This window comes from Cervus canadensis, chromosome 22, assembly GCF_019320065.1.
Source record: "Cervus canadensis isolate Bull #8, Minnesota chromosome 22, ASM1932006v1, whole genome shotgun sequence".
Lineage (NCBI taxonomy): Eukaryota > Metazoa > Chordata > Mammalia > Artiodactyla > Cervidae > Cervus > Cervus canadensis.
In genome coordinates, this window is record NC_057407.1 from 16,898,636 (window position 1) to 16,923,560 (window position 24,925).

A 24,925-nucleotide genomic window follows, 5' to 3' on the forward strand; every position below is an offset into this window, starting at 1 on the left:
AAGACCTATATGAAAAATATCTGACCAACTGACTTAAATTGCGGGATGCCCTTAAGGCATCAAAGTTGCAAACTAGTTCTTCTCTGAAGTATAGTAATATGTTATTCAGTTCAGTCACTCAGTTGTGTCCAACTCTTTGCAACCCCATGAACCGCAGCACACCAGGCCTCCTGGTCCATCACCAACTCCCAGAGTCCACCCAAACCCATGTCCATTGAGTCGGTGATGCCATCCAACCATCTTATCCTTTGTCGTCCCCTTCTCCTCCTGCCCTCAACATGTTATTAGTAAGGGCACAAACAGATAAGAAGTAAAGTTACAAGATGAAGCACTCTCTGAAAGCTCTGTATTGTACTAGTAATATCTGTTATACAAAGTAATTTTTATTGAGAGGGAGATAAATATTAAATATTCAAGAGAGGAAACCTCTAATAGACACTGGTGGTACGCATTAAATTAACTGCAGTGTTAATTACTATAGTGAGGGCTCTGTAGGGAAATGACAGAGCCAAATGTCTAAAATGCTAAAATCTTTCTTTCGTACCACTTTTATATTCCCATTCTGGAGAATCATGCTTTATGCTCCCAATCCACCTGCAAGTCCCCCAAAAAAGCGATCCCTGGGAAAAAAAATATCATTTACTATTCTCACACCCAACCAAACAACAAAAAAATAATTTGTTTCTACCATGTAATACCCTGTCCATATACAAATTTTCCTAGGAGTCAAAGCAAATGATGTGCCGTCAGGAATGAATCATTGATTTACAACATGTGAAACATAATGACGGTTTTTTCCAATTTTTCCCACATTTGATATAGGAACATTCATTTTCTAAAGAAATTAATAACAATATCACAAAGCAAATGAGACAAGGAAGTTAACAAAATTTTTTATTCTTTACCTGAAAAGATCTACTTCATGAACAGTAGGTAAAATAACAGATATATGAGCATCTCCCTAAGAGATAAAAAAGACAAATAGACAAGATGTCACTGAAATTTACAGAAACTGGTTTTTAAAATCTAACTCATGATCAGTAAGACATGTTGCCCTCTCTGTCTTTTAGGATTCTCTTCCTCCAGAAGCAGCCATAAAGAGAATGGGTGTTATCAGTCTCCCCCAACACAGCAGAAGGTCAAGAATTACACAGATTCCACAGATAAAGCATTAATCTCGTAGTCAGATGTCAGATTAATTCTCAACTGTATGAAATACTTCCATAATACTAGTTGATACATACAACAGGCAAAATTAGTTTTCCTATTGCTCTCCATTTTTATTTAATTCAAAGAACAATGGAAGTGCTAATATACCAGTTAAATAATTTCAAATGAAAAATTTATCCCCACCCACAAACAAATGTAACTGTGGGGAAAATGAAAGGCAATCATAACTACAGCATCCTTTTGATTAAGTTTCCTCAAAACAGAAGTCTGTTGACCATTCTTCTAAGATTAGAGGTTTTGTTAGAATCAAACCTTGTTTAATCTTTTTCAAAAGATAGTTTTTTCCTTGTCCTCACAATTACAGTATAAATTCTGAGTTCTCCAGTGTCTACCAGAGAAAGAACAACAACAAAAATCAGAGCAACATTAGGAAGTTTATTATCAATTCATTAAAAATTATTTAATGGGATATTTCAGTGATATTCAGAAATGTAACATAAATCTAAGAAATTCTAAATTTGCTAGTTGAAAATTTCTGATAAAGAGACTATATATGCTGGATTATTCTACCGCAGTACCATACTACCTGCTGAGTTAACTGCACTATTTGAGTTGTCCCAGGCTTGTCGTGACATGTGGGAATCCGGACCTGAAAGAGAAGAAAATAACTCTGGCTACAAAAGAATGACCTTTTTTTATACAGCAGCCACTACAAGGAGGGATCGGAAGCACTCAGTCTGTCCTGTAGCTGAAAGGTATACTCAGCAATGCCTAAAAAGCCATGAAAATAAAACACTTACGTCAGATTCAAAATAAAAGTTGTATATATTTTCAGTCACAGCAGAAGGTAAGTGAACCAAGGTCTCCACATTCCCACACACACAGAAATCACTAACCCACTGAGAAGCAAATGTGCTGAAAAATAGAAAAGAACATCAACTACATACCGCTTCCTGCTTATTGTTCCAGTCTTCGCTTCATTAATATACACACACCCAAACACACCCTCTCAAGCTTGCCAAACTACGGGATATATCTCACAGGGAACCATGAGAACTCTCAGCCAAGAGCAACTTTTGATTATTTAGGAGGGGGAGAAAAACAGAACAGAAATTGTACATTTAAAGCGAGAACATTGCCAAAAATAAGTCCAACTTGAAAATGAATTGCAAAAGCACTTAGAGCACATTTACACAAACCTTGAGAACAAAATGTTAATTCATTTTATTAAAAACAAAAAACACACAGCTTCCCAGAGAACAACACCCAGAGACGGACATGTTAGCCTGAAATGACCCATGAAAAAGATTTCATAAGACTGAGAATCAATGGCTTTCCTAATTTCTTTTAAATTTTACTAACTCACACTCAATTCTACAAGTGCTCTGCGATACCATCCATCTCTGGAGGACCAGGAAGCTGTACAATTCTAGGAGGCGGCATTCACATTCACAAGTATTACACAAGAATAACACCACCATCCTCACACCCGACAGGATGAAAACAGGACTGTGAGCTGCGGAGCTGTGTGACAAACAGTTTTGTGCAGCAGGATAAACTGTGGTATCTCTGCAATTCCTTACATCAATGACAAAGAAGTGAAAGCAGCAATAGGACTGAATGTTATTAGGAAGTTAAAAAGCAAAATGCATGTGTGAACTTCCTACAGTTCTTTAAAAAAAGAGACAAATGAAATACAGGCTATCATTACCTTCATTACTACCCCCATAATAGGCAGGTATAATGTTTTCCCTGGCACTGGTGCAGGCCATCGATCAACATCATTACAAGCTGAAAATATAGTAAAATATTTCTTTAGTATAAGTGGAAATACTAAAATATTAAAAATGGAACATTAGAAATTAGAACTCCACTTTTTGCTTTCTATATGGCAGAAAAAATATACTGGGAAGGATGGAAGATAAATGGCAAAAGTACTGAAATAACTTATATTTCACAAGATACACACCAACGTTCTAGGATATAAATTGGCTAACACATGCTTTGACACTAAAAGGTTTTAAAAGAAGTTTATTTATTATTACTTATTTATTACTACTAAAATCAGCTACAAAAGCACACAACCTAGCAGAAGTCTTCTTTCTGTATCAAGTGACATAGGGTTTCTGTTTAATAGTACTCTAAGTATCAGAATTGGCAACTCAGTATTTGTTCATTATCCAAAAAATAAGCATCATCTGTATTTCAAAAGGAGATAATAAAAGATAGCATCTTTGTTGTTTGTAGGTAAATATGCCAGAAGCATAGTTTGACATCTCTCCATCACATAGCCCTCAAAATTCTTAACTGATTCTTTTTCACTCATTTCCAGTAAAAATTTTAAAACTCCTTTATAGAGGAACATAACTCATTCAGTGTTTAACTTACCTGCTTCCAAATAAGGTTCATTCTTCTCAAAATATTCTGGTGCTATCTGCTTGAGCACAGTGTGAAAAAAATGAATATAAGGTAGCTTGCTGATCAAAACCAAGGACTGGAAGGGGAAAAAAAACAGTATGTTTAATTTCCCTATGACTATAATTTAAGTTTGTAATTTCTTATGCACTCAATTACTAACAAGCCAAATTCAGCAAAAAGTATGGATTTTAAAATAAAAAGGCGTTGACAGTAGATAGTTAAAAGGAATATAAAACCAGAGGGGCAGAACACTGAAGTTTAACCTTATTACTACATTTTACTTATTACTACATAAACACATAGTCACATATTTTTCTGCTCTCCAGGAAAAAGAATTTCCTATAAACAAATCAATATCATGGATAATTTCAAAGCCTAGCTACTATTTTTGTCAGCAAAGCAACATCAGGAATTAGCCAGATAAACTCTTCCTAATAAAGAAAATGCAAATGATGATGCTTTTTCAAACTAAAACCTATGACTGTTATATTTTAGGGCTCAATGGCTTTAGCCACATTCTTAAAAATTGTCACTTTATATTCTGTGATCACTTCAGATATGGATTATGTTGATTTTTTTTAAAATCTATTTTTCTTGAAAATTACTTTTCACCTTTCCATCAAGCATCAATACATGGCCAGGGCATGTTCTAGTTACAGTAGGTAACAGTGTGTCCCTGTAGGCTGGGATCAAACTGGAACTAACTGATATATATATATATATAGATATAGATAGATAGATAGATAGATAGAAACTAACTGATATATATATATATACACATATATATAGAAACAAAAAAATTATGCATTTAGAGTGGGAGCAGTAATGCCTAAGAGGTTGGTCAAGTATATTTAGCGGCTCTTCAAAAAAACATACTGCAGACTTTTATTCATTGTAACTGTATCACAATCTGTTCATTCTTTCACTTACTCTAAAATGTGAAAATTAAAGATTCTTCTGAGTTTTGACAGTTTCATACAGTAACTGTAACTAACTGTCAGGAATCTAGCACATAGATAGCAGAAAGGCAAAATTCAACAGCAGTTAAAAATTTAAGGGCAGATGTCTACAATCCAAAAAAAAAAGATAAAATATAAATTCCAGTATGTTTAAAGATGAAATATGAAACTTTAAAGACTGTTCATTCTAGTAATTTCTATTCTTCTAACTACGATGTAAAAATGTTTCCACTAATATATATGAAAATTACCTTCTGAAAATAGCCTCTTTTTAGAGTTTTATCCCGAACTTGTCGAAAATACACATATCCATAAAAATAGGCAGGATCTTTCTATGAAAGAAGTGACAAAAAACATACATATATATCAACTCTTTACTATTAATGGCAAGTTCCTTTATAAACTCAAACTGAGATATGAGGTGTACACAAAAAGCTAGTTATACTTTTCCACCAATGTAAACAACAATCATGGTAATAACTGACAGATAGAAACCTGCTAACTTGCCCAAAGATGAAATAATTATAGCTTAATGTACAAAGCTAACATACAGATTTATCTTCTACAACTTAATGTTTATATTCTTTATTTATATCTGTAGCTGTTAACGGAGTTGAAAATAATCAAATTCTGCTTTCCCCAATGGTACACTTAATGTTTTAAAAATCTGCCTACAATTTTTGAGGTATTCTAATACAAAATTTCAAGAGAGAAATTAAAAGGAATTAAACGCTAATCTGAATCTTATATACACTGTTATATTTTTCACCCAATAATAATGAAACACTGGAATGTTTATCAACATACAATTTGAAAGGCAATTACATTCCAAAAAAACTTGCCAAGTTTTTATATCCTAATGGAATAAACTCTGGCCCAGTTCTTTGTTATTCTTTAAACAAATATTTATTGACCACCTACTTTGAATAAGGCATTGTGTTAGAGAAGATAAAATGGTGCCTAAGACATAGTTCCTTAAGAAGATCACAAACTAAGAGAGAGAAGAAAAGTACAAAAATGACTATTATGTAAAAGGAGGGCAGGTACCATGAAAAAAGCACAAAGTAGTTTTCTTCCCCCTCTGCCAAGGGGGAAGAGATTACCTGTCTATGGTGATCAGTAAAGATTTCACAGAGGCAGATGTTTTTGAATGACAAAAAAATACAAGCTACCTCAGGGAAAGGCTATAGTTCAATTTAGCTAAAATATGACACATGTATAGAAAGAAGATTAAGCTGGAAATTCAAAAGGTAAAGTTTTATCCTGGAAGGCCTAAAAAGTGAGAACCAGGAAACAGTACTATCATTAGCTCTTTATTCATTAAGCAATAGGTAATCATTTTAGATTTGTCTTATGTAATATATTACGTACACTTTAGCTAGGAACACTGTATAAAATATATTGCACTGAAAAAGAGAGGAGATGGGTGTCTTTGGGCAAATTTTATAATCCTCAGTAGCCCTCAAGTTTGCAAAAGGAACTCTCTCAGAACAATATAGGGAGGATTAATAAGATGTGCATGTTCAGTCGCTTCTGACTCTCTGACCCCATGGACTGCAGCACCCCCTGCTCCTCTGTACATGGGATTGTCCCACCAAAAATACTGGAGTGGGTTGCCATTTCCTCACCTAGGAGATATTCCTGACCTGGGGATCAAACTGTCTTCTGCATTGGCAGGTGGATTCTTTCCCTCTGAGCCACCTGGGAATCTCATTACTAAGATAATATACACTTATTGATACAATGCCAAGAACATAAAAAAGCTATCAGCAGCTGAAAGAATATGTTAGTAGTGATAGCCAAGGTCATGGAAAGGATGAGATGGCTATAAGAGACATTTTAAGGATTTTAAAGACTTTTTTTTTAAAGGCTTTGCTTACTGGAAAAAGATTAGGGTCATTGGTAGAACATGGAAGGTAAGCTGTAAATATTTATTTGAGGGAAAAGATGTCAAGTTCTTATTGGCTGTGCTAGTAGGGCATCCAGATAGAATGATTCTTCATGCAGTTAAAGTGTGAACTACTGTACCACACAGAAATTCCACACTCTGGAATCACCTGAATTATTAACATTGTTTTTAGCAGACAATAACTGTAAACCAAAGCTCATTTAAAAATCAGAAAGAGACAACTATAATTGTACTGTAAAGCCGGTAGGGATTACCATAGGGAATCTTTAACTCTGGGTGATAGTCACCCTGCTTCCACATCTAAACAAAAAGCTATTAACAAGTGAAAGAAAATTACCTCAACATTCTAATTTCTATTATTCACAATGGCGTTATAATATATTTTAAGAACAATAACTTTAAAAACTCTCTTTCACTGACATACTAAATCCCAATGAATTAGACTCACTTAGGAAATCCAGCAGTATAATACAGTAAGAAAACAAAAGCACAGTATTTCTGAATGCTGTAAGCGGTAACTCAGTTCTAAAGTTTCCTCTCACATGGACATTATTCTATTACTACTTTTCCAACCTTTAAGTAAACTGGTAAATCTTTGTCAAATTGATCCAGGAGACAATGTAGTGACACCCTCCTCCCAGAAGACTGTCGAAATCTAAAACAAAACTGGGTATCTCCAAGACAACCTAATGAAAACAAAAATGAAAGAAATTAAGGACAGCACAGTCTAACATCAGTTATCCAGTTTCACTATATTTTAGAGCTAAAGAGGTCCTATCAATTATTGAAACCCATTCTATCATGTTTTAGAGAAGAAAAAGGAGACCCTGACAGTTTCGGTGATTTGCTCAAAGCCATCTTTTCTAGTTAGAGGCAAAGTCATTAGTAAAACAAACATCTTATGTCCCTCTACTCTTTTTCCTATTCTGTTTTCTCCATGTAGTTAAAACTTTTTGAAAACTGTGTGCATGTAATGTTGACTCACAAACATAATAATGGGCAAAAGAAACTAAATACAAAAGAACACAAATTGTTCAAATCTATTTATATAGTTGTTTTTTTTTTTTAAAAGCAGGCAAACTATAGTGTTTAGGAATGTACAGTTGGATGATAAAACTATAAGGAAAAGCAAGAAACTTAATATTGTAAGAATCAGTGTAGTGATTTGCAAAGCTACATGCATCCCAGTGTTCAGAGCAGCATTATTTACAATTGCCAAGGTATGGATGCAATCTAAGTGTCCATCAACAGATGAACAGATAAAGATGATGTCACACACACACACACATATATACACAATAGAATATTAGCCAGAAAAAAAGAATGAGTTGCCATTTGCAGCAACATGGATGGACTTGGAGGGCTTTACGCTGCGTGAAATAAGTCAGACAGAAAGACATACACTGTATGATATCATTTCTATGTGAAGGGAAAAAAAGAAAACAAACTGTAAGCAAAACTAACAAAATAAAGCAGACTTGCAGATACAGAGAACTAATGGTTGGTCACCAGTGAGGGGGTGGGGGGGGATTGGAGGGAGTGGGAAGGTGGGGGATATAAACTACTGGATGTGAGAGAGGCTATAATGATTATTGTACATTAAAGGGAATACAGTCAATATTTTGCAATAACTGTAAATGGAGTATAAATTGTTAAAATTACATTACAATGTTTTAATAAAAAGAAAAAAAGAATCAAGGATAGTGGTTACCTTAGGAGAGGGGGAAGGAAATAGTGTTTGGGAAGGGACATGAGACAACTTCTGTGGTATTGGCAAAGTTCTATGTCTTGACCTTGTGTGAGTTTTATATTTCACAATGAGAATTAAAAAAAAAAAAGACATAGCAGACTCAGGAAGGTTCAAGTAATAGACTTCCCATTTAAATCATTTCAATTATAAATAAAGCTTTAAAACTTTAATCATTTTAGCAAACCTCTTAAAACATTACCTTGTCAGGCAATAATTACAAAAAACTGTAAATGCTCTAAAAAGTAAAAGACACAAGAAGTAGTTTGTCACTCAGATTCTTCCTAGCTACTGTATTTAGAACTAATAAGATTATATTAAATACAGAATGTGTTCAAGAGTTTCTTACTATTATTACACACAGAAGTACTTCTATTATTAGTATATTAGCATTACATACAGAAGTACTTCTATTTCTTTAGCACATGAAGTTCTCAAAAAAGAAGGGAAAGTGAAAGTTGCTCAGTCATGTCCGACTCTTTGCAATTCTCCAGGCCAGAATTCTCCAGGCCAGAATACTGGAGTGGATAGCCTTTCCTTCTCCAGGGAATCTTCCCAACCCAGGGATCGAACCCATGTCTCCTGCATTGCAGGCAGATTCTTCATATTGCGGGCAGATTCTTTACCAGCTGAGCTAAAAGGGAAGCTCAAGAATACTGGAGTGGGTAGCCGATCCCTTCTCCAGCAGATCTTCCCAACCCAGGAATCAAACCAGGGTCTCTGCATTGCAGGCAGATTCTTTACCAACTGAGCTTTCAGGGAAACCCAACTTTATATTATGTTTAAGTGTTTTAAAAAGCAACTCAGTTTATACAGCTACATGTAATTACAGAAACTAGTATTTCTTTGGTGGAGAAGGGAAGAAACAAAGAGGACTGGAGAGTGAGTCAATTCAGTTTTTTTACTTGTTACAGCTGACGGTTTAAAATAAGGAAAACACATGAGACCGGAAATAATGGAAAATACTCCTAGTATTGCTTTAGTCCAACGGATTTATACACAGACGGTTCAGTTTTTCTCTTTAGAAGACAGAAAGATCCACTGAGAAGTACATACTAATTTCTCTGAGACACTTAGCAAGATATAGCAGAGAAAATGCAATGGATTTTAAGAGAGAAGTATAGGTTCTGAAGGGATGCTGAGCTTTATGGAAAGAAAGTAATGAAGTTCCCACAGGCCTTCATCCCTACCCACCCAGCTCCATTCCCAAATCATGGGCATGCTGTAAGAATTTTCCAGTGACCAGCTGTACCTGCAAATTGTACAGAATTGGTCAGGAAGCTAGATCACCAGGTCACAAAGGCGTTAGCCACAAAGGCTTTAGCCAATGTCTCTGTGAACGGAGGTAAATGGTTCCCATTTCATATTTCAGAAGTCTGTCCCTTCACACACAAAAGGTTACTAAAGGAATATCAACTCTTTACCTGGGCAGACCTTTGTTCTCTATCCAGACTTCACTATTAATGGGACAGGAAAAGAGGCATTACGGATTGGCAACCAGGTTGTTTATATTTGCCTTTCAGAAAATGATACTGTGGAGGGTGGGGCAATCCTGATACCCTACAACCTCATCAAAAATAAATCTACCTTGTTAGTATGACCATCCAGTTTGCCTATTTTTTTTTCAGTTTGCCTATTTTTAATAATAGAGTGAACCCCTACATAAGAAATATAATGATTACACATGAACGATGGTTAACTATGACTGTGAACGTGAGGGAAAAGTTACAATCTGAGGAAAAAGGAGCCACGATCAATGGGAGCTAGTCCCAGGTCCATCAGTAATTAGCCTTATACAGGTTACTTAGCCTAAGTGACTTGTCAACAAAAGTAAGAGGCATCATAACATGATCTCAAAAGTCACTTTCGGCAGTTATATTCAATAATTCTAAAATAAAACTCCACAACCAACTATGATTCTACTGAATTCCAAGCATCTTACCCAATATATTCACTAAGAAAATGAAAGACCTATAAAGATCCAAAAAGACCTAAAAGTCATGCAACGTGCACCAAAGCTTTCTGATTATTTACAAAAAACGGGAAAAAGTAAATGGAAATTACTTTTTCTTTATTAAAATCAAGGAATAAAGAATTTACACAAATTTTAAGATTTAAATGGCAACTCTCCAAAGAAAATATACCTTTACATGGCTTCTTGATTAAGAACAACAAAAACCCTTTCCTTGATAAAGTAGCAGGTAATAAGGAAATGGCAGATTTGCTCAGCAAACCCCCAAAGCCTGAGGAAAATTCTACTTTAATTAATCTAAGATAATCTTTACTAGCCTCGAAAACAATGAATAATCTGACGTTCTTTACACCAAGAAAGTTCCTGTAGCCTTCCTCCAACATCCTTTTCCAAACAACTAAGTTGTTAGGAGCAAAATCAAACAGAATTCCAGGTCAAAACTTTGTCGTTATTTTGTCTGCTTCAGAAGTGGTTCCACCCACCCTCAGCTTTCAATGCATGAATTGAGCACCAATTTCAATGAGTGCTCCCTCTGTGGTAGGCACTGTCATGAACATTTTAGATACACGAACTCAATTGGTCTTCATGTTTCTCAGGTAAGTTCCCATTGTTAGTCCCGTTTGTCAGGAGGAATCCGAGGCACAGAAAATTTATATAATCATCCGAAGAAATAAATCTGCTAAATGGTAGAGTAAGAAGAACCTAAGAAGTCTGAATCTGGAACTGATACTCTTGAACATTATTATATCATACTGGTTCTTGCAAGTTAAAATAGACCTCAAAAACACCACTTCCAGGGTACTCTTTCTGCCCCCTTCTGATGCCTATGTCAGAAGCTTTCTCTATCTCCTTTATACTTTAATAAAACTTTATTAAAAAACAAAAACAAAAAACCACTTCCACTAATATGAAATATCCAGAATAGGTAAATCCATTGAGACAGAAAGCAGACAGGTGGTTGCTTGGGGCTGGGTGGGGGGAGGGGAAGAGGAGGAAGGGAGCATGAAGTGGGTGATAAACATTTTCTAAAACTGACTGAGGTAATAACAGTTCCACAACTCTGTGACTGTACTAAAAATCACTGAATTGTACATTTTACAAGGGTGAACTGTATCTCATAAATCTTTTTTTTATGCTACTTCACTGCCAACTGGAGCAAATCAAAAGTTTCTCTTCTCCTCTCAAAAAACAAAAATCCTTTTAAAAAGTACACCTCTGACTGAAGAGTTGCTGAACTCACTGGTTTCTGGGCCAGTCCTGTCAGTTTCAGCAACTCCCATACAAATGCCATGTGGTATGCCACAAACAGCTCTCCTCCCATTTTAAAATTATCAAGGGCACAGGTGATTTTATCTTCTACATCTGCCAATCAAACCAAGACTGCAAAGCTACAGGTAAACAGAAGACACTTTCCCATATCAAAAATATTACCTGAGATTTGAGAAAAAAACTTACATATTTTTTCCTAAAGGGAAGAGACAACTTCAGAGTATTTTTATTTTAGCAGAAAACAGCTATAGAACAGATCAGAGTAAGACTAATAAAAGAAAACATGAGACTTTAAGCATGAGCCCCATTCCTGGCCTTCAACTCTAGGTAGTTACCCTCTCTGTGATGAGAGCTGGAAATGCTGAGAAACAGGAGTTTAGAGCAGAGCTTCTCAAAGTGTAGTCCACAGACTGACTCTTGTTACAACACATGACAAAATAAAAACTCAAATTGAGAGTACACATTTAGAAACCCTTACAGCAATTTGATATTTCCATGACAAATCCGGACTTTCATTTTGTACTTCTTTGGTTTTTCCCCTTTTCATGGTTCTAAAAATTCATGTATATAGCATTCTGCAAAAGCACTGGTCCACAACAGATTGGGAATTTTTTAAAAATCCAAATGGTCCTTCAACACAGATGAGTGTGAAAATGTGAGGAGCACTGCTTTCACCACTAAGTGTAAAATAAGTGTAAAATACATGACGATATTCCAGCTGTTTACAGAGAAAAAAAATAACCTGTTGAGACAAATATTATCTGTACGTCTAATCCATCCAGAATAAGGATTAATCTTTCCCTTGGATTCATCTGTACTTGAAACTCTCTACTAATGCTGAGTTTTCCCTCTGGTCGTGTTTAGAACATGGTGATTATAGTCCTTGGGTATTCATCACAACTGAAGGCTCAGGAATGCATATATCCAAATGATATTAATAGTAAATAACGAGAAAGTAGCTGACAAATATTTATCAGACAGAAGACATCCTTTAAACATAGGCTCCTAAAGATAAAAGCCATTCAAATGGAACAAAAGACTGAAATCTAAAAACAAACCAAACTTTTTTCTAAAGTCACAGTATCTAAGATGTGTGTGTTGGTAGTGGGGAGAGGAAGTGGACTGCCAAATCCTCCCATTAAGAATCCCCAGTTCTAGGAATCAACCTGCCTGACTTCAGACTCTACTACAAAGCCACAGTCATCAAGACAGTGTGGTACTGGCACAAAGACAGAAATATAGACCAATGGAACAGAATAGAAAGCCCAGAGATAAATCCACGAACCTATGGACACCTTATCTTTGACAAAGGAGGCAAGGATATACAATGGAAAAAAGACAACCTCTTTAACAAGTGGTGCTGGGAAAACTGGTCAACCACTTGCAAAAGAATGAAACTAGAACACTTTCTAACACCATACACAAAAATAAACTCAAAATGGATTAAAGATCTAAATGTAAGACCAGAAACTATAAAACTCCTAGAGGAGAACATAGGCAAAACACTCTCCGACATAAATCACAGCAAGATCCTCTATGACCCACCTCCCAGAATATTGGAAATAAAAGCAAAACTAAACAAATGGGACTAATGAAACTTAAAAGCTTTTGCACTACAAAGGAAACTATAAGTAAGGTGAAAAGACAGCCCTCAGATTGGGAGAAAATAATAGCAAATGAAGAAACAGACAAAGGATTAATCTCAAAAATATACAAGCAACTCCTGCAGCTCAATTCCAGAAAAATAAATGACCCAATCAAAAAATGGGCCAAAGAACTAAACAGACATTTCTCCAAAGAAGACATACAGATGGCTAACAAACACATGAAAAGATGCTCAACATCACTCATTATCAGAGAAATGCAAATCAAAACCACAATGAGGTACCATTACACGCCAGTCAGGATGGCTGCTATCCAAAAGTCTACAAGCAATAAATGCTGGAGAGGGTGTGGAGAAAAGGGAACCCTCTTACACTGTTGGTGGGAATGCAAACTAGTACAGCCGCTATGGAAAACAGTGTGGAGATTTCTTAAAAAACTGGAAATAGAACTGCCATATGACCCAGCAATCCCACTTCTGGGCATACACACTGAGGAAACCAGATCTGAAAGAGACACGTGCACCCCAATGTTCATCGCAGCACTGTTTATAATAGCCAGGACATGGAAGCAACCTAGATGCCCATCAGCAGATGAGTGGATAAGGAAGCTGTGGTACATATACACCATGGAATATTACTCAGCCGTTAAAAAGAATTCATTTGAACCAGTTCTAATGAGATGGATGAAACTGGAGCCCATTATACAGAGTGAAGTAAGCCAGAAAGATACAGAACATTACAGCATACTAACACATATATATGGAATTTAGAAAGATGGTAACGATAACCCTATATGCAAAACAGAAAAAGAGACACAGAAATACAGAACAGACTTTTGAACTCTGTGGGAGAAGGTGAGGGTGGGATGTTTCAAAAGAACAGCATGTATACTATCTATGGTGAAACAGATCACCAGCCCAGGTGGGATGCATGAGACAAGTGCTCCGGCCTGGTGCACTGGGAAGACCCAGAGGAATCGGGTGGAGAGGGAGATGGGAGGGGGGATCGGGATGGGGAATAAGTGTAAATCTATGGCTGATTCATATCAATGTATGACAAAACCCACTGAAATGTTGTGAAGCAATTAGCCTCCAACTAATAAAAAAATTAAAAAAAAAAAAAAAAAAGAATCCCCAGTTCTTTGTCATCTGTAGAATTTACCATAAAGTCTAAACGCTGTTTTGCTTCCTTTCTAAGTGTGCACCATGGAAACTAAAGCTGGATTATGATTCTCCCCTAAAGCCTGCTCTAGTCCATCTTCTGCAACAATACAGCTATCTTGGGAAAAACCAAATCCATTCCAAAGCTGGCATGGTACTGACTTCAGCTTCCATTTAATGAACGCAGAAGTGAAACAAACTATTTGGACAATCACAGTTGAGAAGAGCGATCTCAAATATGTACAAAATGCAGAGTCTCTTGCTGTCTAGATTAATATTCATCTGTTAAGATGGCAAGGCGCTGATTTTTAAGATCTTTTGTCAACTTTACTTCTAAGCACCAACCATACTTTGAATACTTCATTTGACGTGCAGCCTATAAAAAGGCATTACAAAACATACATAGGTCATTCAAATGCCTAAAATACCGAACACAAATTCTTTTTGACCCCATGGAGTCCTAACCACTGGACCGCCAGAGAATTCCCTGAACAAATTCTCATTTTCACAGATTTACACTTGAGTTTACCTTCCAATAAGAAAATGACTCATACAGAGACTAACTACAAAACTACAAAAGAAGACTATCCAATTAACATCTTAGTTTTTATGCGCATGTAGAGAGGAAAGTTATGACAAACCTAGATAGCATATTAAAAAGCAGAGACATTACTTTGCCAACAAAGGTCCATCTGGTCAAGGCTATGGTTTTTCCAGTGGTGATGTATGGATGTGAGAGTTGGACTGTGAAGAAAGCTGAGGGCCGAAAAATTGATGCTTTTGAACTGTGGTGTTGGAGAAGACTCTTGAGAGTCCCTTGGACTGCAAGGACATCCAACCAGTCCATCCTAAAGGAGATCAGTCCTGGGTGTTCACTGGAAGGACTGATGCTGAAGCTGAAACTCCAATACCTCGGCCACCTCATGCAAAGAGCTGAGTCATTGGAAAAGATCCTGATGCTGGGAGGGACAAGAAGGGGACGACAGAGGATGAGATGGCTGGATGGCATCACCGACTCAATGGGCATGAGTTTGAGTAAACTCTGGGAGTTGGTGATGGACAGGGAGGCCTGGCATGCTGTGATTCATGGGGTCACAAAGAGTCGGACATGACTGAGCGACTGAACTGAACTGAGAGAGGTGAAAGAGGGCCATGAGAGCCAGCCATGATCTGAAAGAAAAGAGTGTGCAGGGTAACCCACTGGGATTCCAATCACACAAAGTGTGTTCATCTTGTAATCCATACAACTCAGCTGACCCTGAATCTTGGAAGTCCAATCCAACACTCACTAAATCAGAACTACATGTGTGCACTTTGTAAGGAAAATGTTATATGAAATAAGGAGAGAAACTATTAGGCCTCTATCATTCTTTCATTAACAGGCAAAACATACAAAAAGAGTCTGATGATCCAGATCACAACAAAAGTCCTCCTGGAATTTCTCAAAGCCATCTTTTTTTTTTACTAAATTATTTTTTTTTCTTACATATTTCATGAAAGCTGAGTTCAAAATGTATAGGAAAAAACTCTGGAAGCATTTATAAGGAAAAGAGAAAATGCTTTAAAAAACTAAAATGTCAAGTCTCCCAAATTAGATTATCTAAACTAAATTAACAGGATATTAGAAGTAACCACAAAAGGAAAAGGAATCTGAAGTGCCTTTGAGTCACAGGATTGTAACTGTGCAGTCTAAGAAGTTGTGTTCTGGTCACTATAAGCCTGAAAAACTATTTTGAAAGTGAAACACAAAAGGCAACCTGAAAGATTTCAACAATTAGGGTCACACAAAGAGAGAGTTTTGAAAGAGACCAGCAAAACCAAGTTTAAAAATAGCAAACACTTATAAAGTACTTTCTATAGTCAAGCACTACTCCAAATGCTTTATATATACTAACTCATATAAACTTATGCAAATAACTGATGACCAGGCTTTATAACCATGTTTACCCTGATATTTTTTAAATCCCTACTTTTACAGAGTTCTTGGAACTAAAAGAAAACTACTTACTGTAAATCCTCAAACATACTAATGTTGCTGATTTTCAAGCTTTCCATTATTTCAACAGTTTATTGTTCCATGCTATCTTACCTCATTACAAGTTAACAGTTACTTTAAAAGTTGAACAACTAACACCAACATAAGTAAGATGTGACTAGACATCATAAACTAGGAATCAAAATCACTAATCCATTAGGCTGAAAATGACTTTGCATTCTACTATGCTATTTTAATTAATTTTCACATATTAAGAATAAAATCAGTATTCTCAATATAAAATTCAACAGAAACACCACATGAAAAATAGTTACCTGAATTTGAATCTGGAAAAGACAAATAGCAAATATTGGTTTTCTGAAAAAGAAAACAAAAACTATATATGCTGACACATATACACCAATAAAAACAGAAATACAACAGTAAACAACCTAGAGCAATATATTTACTTACTTCTTTATCAGTAAGTTTGGAATGCTGAGGATAGATTACCTGGAAGGAAAAAAAAGAGTTAAATTTTGCTAGATAAATATGTGAAGTATATATTATAAACATTAGGAGGTACTTCTAAAATACTAGTCGGCTATTATCAAATTGTTTTAAGAAATAGTTCACAAATTTAACAATGAAACACAGGAGAAGCTGGGAGAATTAAGTAGGGTTTACATTTGGCAAAAAAAAAAAAATTATTTTAAATCAAAGTTATCTCTAAAACTTGGGTGAAATTTTGAGTTATCAAGAATAATTTACCTGTGGAGAAAAGGAAACCCTTCTACACTGATAGTGGGAATGTAAACTGGTATAGCCACTACGCAGAACAGCATGAAGAGTCCTTAAAATATTAAAAATACCATATGACCCAGCAATCCCACTCCTGGGCACATACCCAGAGAAAACCATAATTTGAAAAGACACATGCATCCCAATGTTCACAGCAGTACTATTCATAATAGCCAGAATATGGAAGCAACGTAACTGTCCATCAAAGAGGAATAGATAAAGAAGTGGTATGTATGTACAAAGGAATATTACTCAGCCAAAAAAGAAACAAAATAATGCCCTTTGAAGCAAAACAGATGGACCTAAAGACTATCATGCTAAATAAGTCAGACACAGAAAGGCAAATATCATATGACATTGCTTATATGTGGAAACTAAAAAAGGTACAAATGAACTTAATTACAAAACAGAAGTAGAGTCATAAAGAAAACAAAGATATGTTTACCAGAAATGGCAGGGGGCAAGGATGAACTGGGAGACTGGGACTGATACATACACACTACTACATGTAAAACAGATAACTAATAAGGATTATGGGCTTCCCTGGTGGCTGAGATGGTAAAGAATCCATCCGCAATGCAAGAGACCTGGGTTCAATACCTGGGTTGGGAAGATCCCCTGGGGAAGGGAACAGCTACCCACTCCAGTATTTTTGATAAATATATATATACAAAATTTTTCCATCTTTTTCATATCTACCTGATCATTATTACCCTGATAGCTTAGTTGGTAAAGAATCCACCTGCAATGCAGGACACCTGGGTTCACTCCATTCAATCAATTGACCTGGGTTCAATCCCTGGGCTGGGAAGATCCCCTGGAGAAGGGAAAGGCTACCCACTCCAGTATTCTAGTCTGGAGAATTTCATGGATTGTATAGTCCATGGGGTCACAGAGAGTTGGACACGACTGAGCACCTTTCACTTTACTTTCACTTTCAGTAAGGACTACAGCATAGAAAACTCTACTCAGTACTCTGTAATGGCCTATATGAGAAAAAAATGAGTGGATATATGTATACATGTAACCGATTCACTTTCCTGTATACCTTAAACTAGCATAGCATTGTAAGTCAACTAAACTTTGATAAAAAGTTTAAAAAATTTACCAACTGAATTGCCAGCAACTCAAAGTTTATGAAGTCTTTCTTTCGTAGCCTAAAATCTAAAGAGAACTTGATCTATCAGCTGGTAGCTACTTCAAGAAATAATTTTCAGTTGATTCCAAGAAATACAAATCATTACTTATTAAAATTAAAAGGAAAAAATAATTACTTGCAGTTTAAGACATCTCAGAGGCCACCTTCCTGCCATAAAGCCTATTCCGACTTCTCCAATCCCTTTTAATAATCAGAACACATTCCTAAACAGCTCCGTTTAGTGCCTGCAGTGACCACAGCTACCTTCTGAGGGAAACTCCTGCCTCAGAACCCCCACAAAGCAAGCAAGATGAGGCCTCAGTAAGCACGAGCAAACACCAGACCCAAGGGCAGCCACTCTACACATCAGTCAACTGCCCAGATGTGGCTGGGCAGGAAAATTCTGCCCAAAGACCAGTGCCCAAGTTGGGCCAGTACAGATTCTCTGGAATGTGAAGAAAAGAGGGCTACTCTGAGGAGCAGGTTAGCTAGTGGCTGATAATCAAAAGGTGAAAAAAAAAATACACAAAATGTAGCCGAACTGTTTTAATACTGGCTTGCTAATGTGGGGATCCATGGCTTCTCAGTTCTGGAAGAATCCATGAGTTCTTCTATTCCCCAGCTGCCCAAGAGTCTGAAAATCTTACATTTCCAGAAATAACATATAGTAATAGCACATAATGGGGCTTCCCTCATAGCTCAGCCGGTAAAGAAGCTGCCTGCAATATAGGACACCCGGGTTTGATTCTTGGGTTGGGAAGATCCCCTGGAGAAGGAAATAGCAATCCACTCCAGTACTCTTGCCTGGAGAATCCCATGAACAGAGGAGCCTGACAGGCTACAGTCCATGGGGTCGCAAGAGTTGGACATGACTTAGCGACTACAGAGGGAGAGAGAGATAGCACATAATAAACCACATTAAAGTGGTTTCACATATTTATTTCATTTATTTAGTTCTCACAATAATAGACAAGGCTAGTAAAATGGTATCACCATTTTACATATAAGAAAACTAAGGTAAGATAAAAAGATGAGAATTAGCATTTTCTGAGCATCTTTTAGAGTTTCTAATTTTCATAACAACTCTGTCAATTCTTCTCATCTTTACAGAAAAGGGGACAAGTACACATTAGCTACATAACTCTCCTAAAATTTATTCATTTAGTAGGTGCCAGAGCCAGGCCTTGAACTTAGGTCTGTCTGATATCAAAGTACACAAGCCACCACTCCTCATCCCACCCACAGTGGCACTCATTAACACGCAATCACAACCCTCTTCCCCTACCGCCAGGATGTGACATATACTCTTTCTCAATTCAGGGGTATGGGGTGGATCTACAGAGCTGATATGTCACATGAAAACACCCAGCTGGTATGTTACATGAAAACACCCGTTCTATTCCTGGAATAGAGAATGACACCAATTCAACATTTGCTCTGTTTTGCTTTGTATCCCATGTTGTGACCAACCTGACTTAACCTGTCTCCACAACTCATGAAAGTAAGAAACTGGTCTGTTTTGTTCAACTCTCTCTTCACACCTACAACTGTTTCTGGTGCATAGTAGACAGTAAAGAACTATTTCTCCAATCAGTGGATATACTCTCACATTAGTTCTATTTGACAATTCAGTATTTAGTAAAATGTTGTCTTCTTTAAGTGTACATAGATCTCCCTTGCTTCACCTTGAGATCACTTTCCTTTGTCACCTTTAAAGAAGAAATGGCAAATTTATAATCTATTTAGCCATATTTATGAAAACCTCATTACATGTAAATTACACTAGAGTTTGCTGGTCTAAAACATACTGACAAGTTTAGTGGTCTGTAACAGCTTCATCTTAGGCTCTAAAATCACTTTTATGTGAATGCCCTTCAAATTTTTATTTCCTCAAATTAAAACATCAATTGAAAAGCAAATACACAAAGTTAGCTTTTTTGGTGTTACATGAAGACATCAACCATGGTTCCTTTGGATTTTGGTTTCTTAAATATTAGCATGATAATATAAAAAACAACATTGCTATCTTTTATAGCAGTATAAACAGTACCCACATATAGCAGTACCTTAAATATATATATATATATATAATACATGTATGTATGTATTTAAGGGGCTTATATATGCTATATATATTTATTAATAAGTAACTTTTTAAAAAGATATGAAAACTGTATAATCTATCAAAGTCTGCCTTTTATGGAATTCCCTGGTGGCCCAGTGCTTAGAACTCCACCTTTCCACTTCAGGGGACCTGGGTTCGACCCCTGGTCGGGGAAGTAGAATCCCAGAAGCCGCACAGCTAGGGCAAAATATAAATAAATAAATAAAAAGTCCACCTTTTAAAAACTCGGATTGTACTAGACTGTCAAATAGTATTTAGAATTTCATTTTAATGTATTCTGTTAGAACTAATCAGTGTCTTATTTTGGAACAAATATGATATTCTAAAAGAAACAATGCATATTTATGTGCTATAGCTACTGAAATGGCCACATTGTACTTAAGATCAGAAAAATTCATACTTAACTTTAAAAATCTCAACTCCCTATTTTAAAAAACAAAAGAAAGAAAAGTAACCACCACCAAGTATTTAGAAGTGCACAAACTGCCGCTGTTACTAGAATTAGTTTCTACATACATACTCCATTTTGTTTTTTTTTAGAAAGCTTAAATATAAATTTGTGCTTTGTCCCTCAGTTGTGTCTGACTCTTTGTGACCCCATGGACTGTAGCCCACCAGGCTCCTCTGTCCATGGGGATTCTCCAGGCAAGAATACCAGAGTGGGTTGCCATGCCCTCCTCCAGGAAAATATAAGTTTGGGCAATGACTATTAGTTTGGTCAGTTAGCTCCTGATACCTATATGGGAATTAACCAACTGTAGATTGGCTCCAGGACCTGGAGATGCCTCTCACTTGAAGTTTTCTCACTCCATAGCTCAAGTAAAGGCATCTCTGTCCCCCAAGCCACTGGTATTCCTAGGAGGCATCAAAGGGAGACAGAGAGAATCAACTAAATGTCAGTCTGGTTTTGTTACCTATGTTAAGAGCTCCCATGTTACAACAAAAAGGGGAGAGAGGTGTGGTCAGTTAATAACCCAAGAGAAAATTGAGTTTTATTTGATATAATTATTAAGGCCTAAATATGGTAACAGGCTGGATGAAGCTCAATCTGGAATCAAGATTGCCAGGAGAAATATCAATAATCTCAGATATGCAGATGACACCACCTTTATGGCAGGAAGCAAAGAGGAACTGAGGAGCTTCTTGATGAAGGTGAAAGAGGAGAGTGAAAAAGCTGGCCTAAAACTCAACATTCAAAAAAGTAAGATCATGGCATCTAGTCCCATCACTCCACAGCAAACAGATGTGGAAACAATGGAAACAGTGACAGACTTTATTTTCTTGGGCTCCAAAATCACTGTGAACATGACTGCAGCCATGAAATTAAAAGATGCTTACTTTTGGGAGAAAAGTTATGGCAAATCTACACAGTGTATTAAAAAGCAGAGACATCACTTTGCTGACAAAGGTCCATCTAGTCAAAGCTATGATTTTTTCAGTAGTCATGTATGGATGTAAGAATTGGACCACGAAGAAGGCTGAGCACCAAAGAATTGATGCTTTTGAACTGTGGTGTTGGAGAAGACTCTTGAGAGCCCTTGTACTACAAGGAGATCAAACCAGTCAATCCTAAAGGAAATCAACCCTGAGAATTCATTGGAAGGACTAATGCTGAAGTTGAAGTTCCAATACTTGGATCACCTGATGCAAAGAGCCAACTCTTTAGAAAACACTCTGATGCTGGGAAAGGTTGAGGGCAAGAAGACAAGCAGGTGACAGAGGATGAGATGGTTGGATGGCATCACTGACTCAATGAACATGATTTGAGCAAACTCTGGGAGACAGTGAGGGACAGAGAAGCCTGGCATGCTGCAGTCCATGGGGTCACAAAGAGTTGGACACGACTGAGCAACTGAACAGCAACAAAATATGATCACATATTTCACATCATGATATGACAGGAAAAAAATATGCCTAAGAAAAATATTAATATATCTGCTGGAAAAGAGTATTACAAAATGTTTTAAATGGGTGTATTCAAAGGTACGTCTCTCTGCTACTTGCCCTTACATACCTACCATTCCCACCTCAGTATGAAAATAATCATGGTCCCAGGAGGAGGAAAATTAGGAATACCAGCTAACTTACCGCCAGTATCACTTGGACATGGAATAAATTCATTCCTGCCATGCACCCAAGTTGTGTGCAAATGGGTGTCAACCTGACGTATGTGACTACATGTTTGGCTCTACTGCATGACCCTGACTGGTATTCCAGACCTGGAAGAGGCTGCATTTCCCCAGACACACCTGCCTTGATCTCTTACAGAAACATCAGCTTGTATATAGACATCATCATGACCTTAAGGAGAGCACGAATTTGAAACACAATGAGAATTACGTCTTCAATGAACAAACAATAAAGTGTATTGCAAATGGAAACTGTTTATAGGCAAAAAAACAAGTCTACATTTTGCAACTGGTATTATCTTATGTAATTGTTTTAACTGGCTGAAAAATATTTTAGGATATAGTAAACACAATATGATATCTTTTTTTTTCTTTTTTTTTTTTTGCTGATATCTCTTTTAATAGACTTTTAAATATGAAAAATAAAGCAATGACACCCAGTAGCAATAAGTACACCTAAAATCCAAATGTCAATTGCTAAGTATCATTCTTTAGTAAAAAAGAATCAGGGCTCCTTGGAGAGGTAGCTGATATCAGGGCTAGGGCAGGAAAAATAGAAGATGAGCCTAGAGCATCTTGTGGTGCCAGAAAGGAAAGAAGTGTTTAAAAAGGGGGAGGCATGATTTTCTGGACACAGAAACCAATCTGAAAGAAACAAAAAAAAGCTACCAATGCCCAAAACTGGAAAAATTTGACCAAAAACGTAAACAACAGTAGTAACCCAAATAATAAAATAAGTATCCTTGAGTCCATACTGATAGATAAGATGGAGAGACAGATGGATGGGTGGATGGATGCAAATCATAAATCTGACAAGGATTTACGGCTACAAGACTCCAGGATCCATAAAGAGTTCTTACATTTCAACAATAAAAAGTCAAATAACCCAATTTTTAAATGGGCAAAGGATTTGAGTAGACATTTCTTCAAAAAAGATATACAAAAGGCCAATAAGTGCATGAAAAAACACTCGATGTCATTACTCATTAGGGAAGTACAAATAACATTACAGTAAGACACCAACTCACACTTCTACAATGGCTGTAATCGAAAGGACAGACGAAGTGGTAGCAAGGATATGGAGAAATTAGAACCCTCATACATTATTGATGAAAACAGAAAAAAATGAAGTCATATTGGGAAACCATTTAATGGTTTCTCATAACATTAAACATGGAGTTACCATATGTCTCAGCAATTTTATTTGTAGGTGTATAGGTTCAAGAGAAGTGAAAACATACATTCACACAAAAACCTGTATATGAATGTTTATAGCAGCATTATTCATTATAGCCAAAAAGTGGAAACAATCTAAATTTTTTAAAAAATTTTCATTAAATGATGAATAAATAAAATGTGATGTATCCAAATAATGGTATAAAACTCAACCATATAAAGGAACGAAGTACCAGTACATTCTACAACAAGAATGAACCCTGAATACATACTAAGCGAAAGAAGCCAGACACAAAAGGCCACATGTTCTATGATTCCATTCATATGAAACATACAGAAAAAGAGAATCCACAGAGGCAAAGCAGATAGTGGTTGACAGGGGCAGGAGGGAAAGGGAAATGGGTTGTGACTGAAAGTGGACCTAAAGGAAATTTGAGGGCAGTAATAATATTGCTTCTTGATCTCTACTGTAGTGATATGGCACATTCACTTTATGAAAATTCACCAAAATATAGACTTAGGATTTGTACACTTTTCTATATGTATGTTACACTTCAATGAAAAGGTTTACTGATTTTAAAAAGTGGAAAAAATGGCCAGAAATCATAGTATCCTCAAGTCTAAAGTTTCTGCTTGCTGAAGATCTAACGTAAATTATGCTACTAGAAAACCGGATCAGTTTGAACACGGAATGGACAGTAAAGTACTTCTCTCAAAAAAAAGAGTAAAATTTATAGTGTGTAAAATAGACAGTTAGTGGGAAGTTGTTATGGGAGGAGGGAAGGGAGGCCCAAGAGAGAAGGAATATATATAGATATATTATATATATGTATATATATCTAACTATGACTGATTTGTGTTGTTGTATTGTTGTATGGCAGAAACCAACACAAGAGAGTAAAGCAATTTTCTTCCAATTATAAAAAAAGTTTTTTAAAGAGTAAAGTTTAGATATAGTTTTCCATATTTCACATCATTCATCATAGTAAGTATAAAACATAAAGTACTGGTGAAAGAACTAACTTGACAGTAGAACTTCCCAAATTATCTCCAGATTATATAATTTAATAACTGAATCATAGATTGAAAAATGAAAGCGAAAGTGAAAATGTTAGTCACTTAGTCATGTCCGACTATAGTCCACCAGTCTCCTTAATCCATGCAATTTTCCAGACAAGAATACTGGAGTGGATTGCCATTTCCTTCTCCAGGGGATCTTCCTGACCCAGGGATCGAACCTGGGTCTCCCACATTGCAGGCAGACTCTTTACCATCCAAGCTACCAGGGTAGGAATTGGAGATTACTACCACCAAAGAAGCCTTTGTAGAATCTGGAAGCCTAAGAAGCTCAAGAGGTCACTAAGGTTTTAAAT

General features: G+C 36.4%; 1 protein-coding gene across 2 annotated transcripts in view; it reads right to left on the bottom strand.

Annotated features, from left to right (window-relative positions):
• DENND6A (DENN domain containing 6A) overlaps positions 1 to 24,925 on the bottom strand; it is a 49,450-nt gene that overhangs the window by 17,464 nt on the left and 7,061 nt on the right. For both annotated transcript variants that reach the window (XM_043442743.1, XM_043442744.1), the window contains exons 2-9: positions 16,658 to 16,696; positions 16,519 to 16,561; positions 7,030 to 7,142; positions 4,799 to 4,879; positions 3,559 to 3,664; positions 2,882 to 2,961; positions 1,757 to 1,819; positions 906 to 961 (exon numbers count right to left, since the gene is read on the bottom strand). In XM_043442743.1, the coding sequence (XP_043298678.1) occupies positions 906 to 961; positions 1,757 to 1,819; positions 2,882 to 2,961; positions 3,559 to 3,664; positions 4,799 to 4,879; positions 7,030 to 7,142; positions 16,519 to 16,561; positions 16,658 to 16,696 (581 nt within the window). The remainder of the gene's footprint in view (positions 1 to 905; positions 962 to 1,756; positions 1,820 to 2,881; positions 2,962 to 3,558; positions 3,665 to 4,798; positions 4,880 to 7,029; positions 7,143 to 16,518; positions 16,562 to 16,657; positions 16,697 to 24,925) is intronic.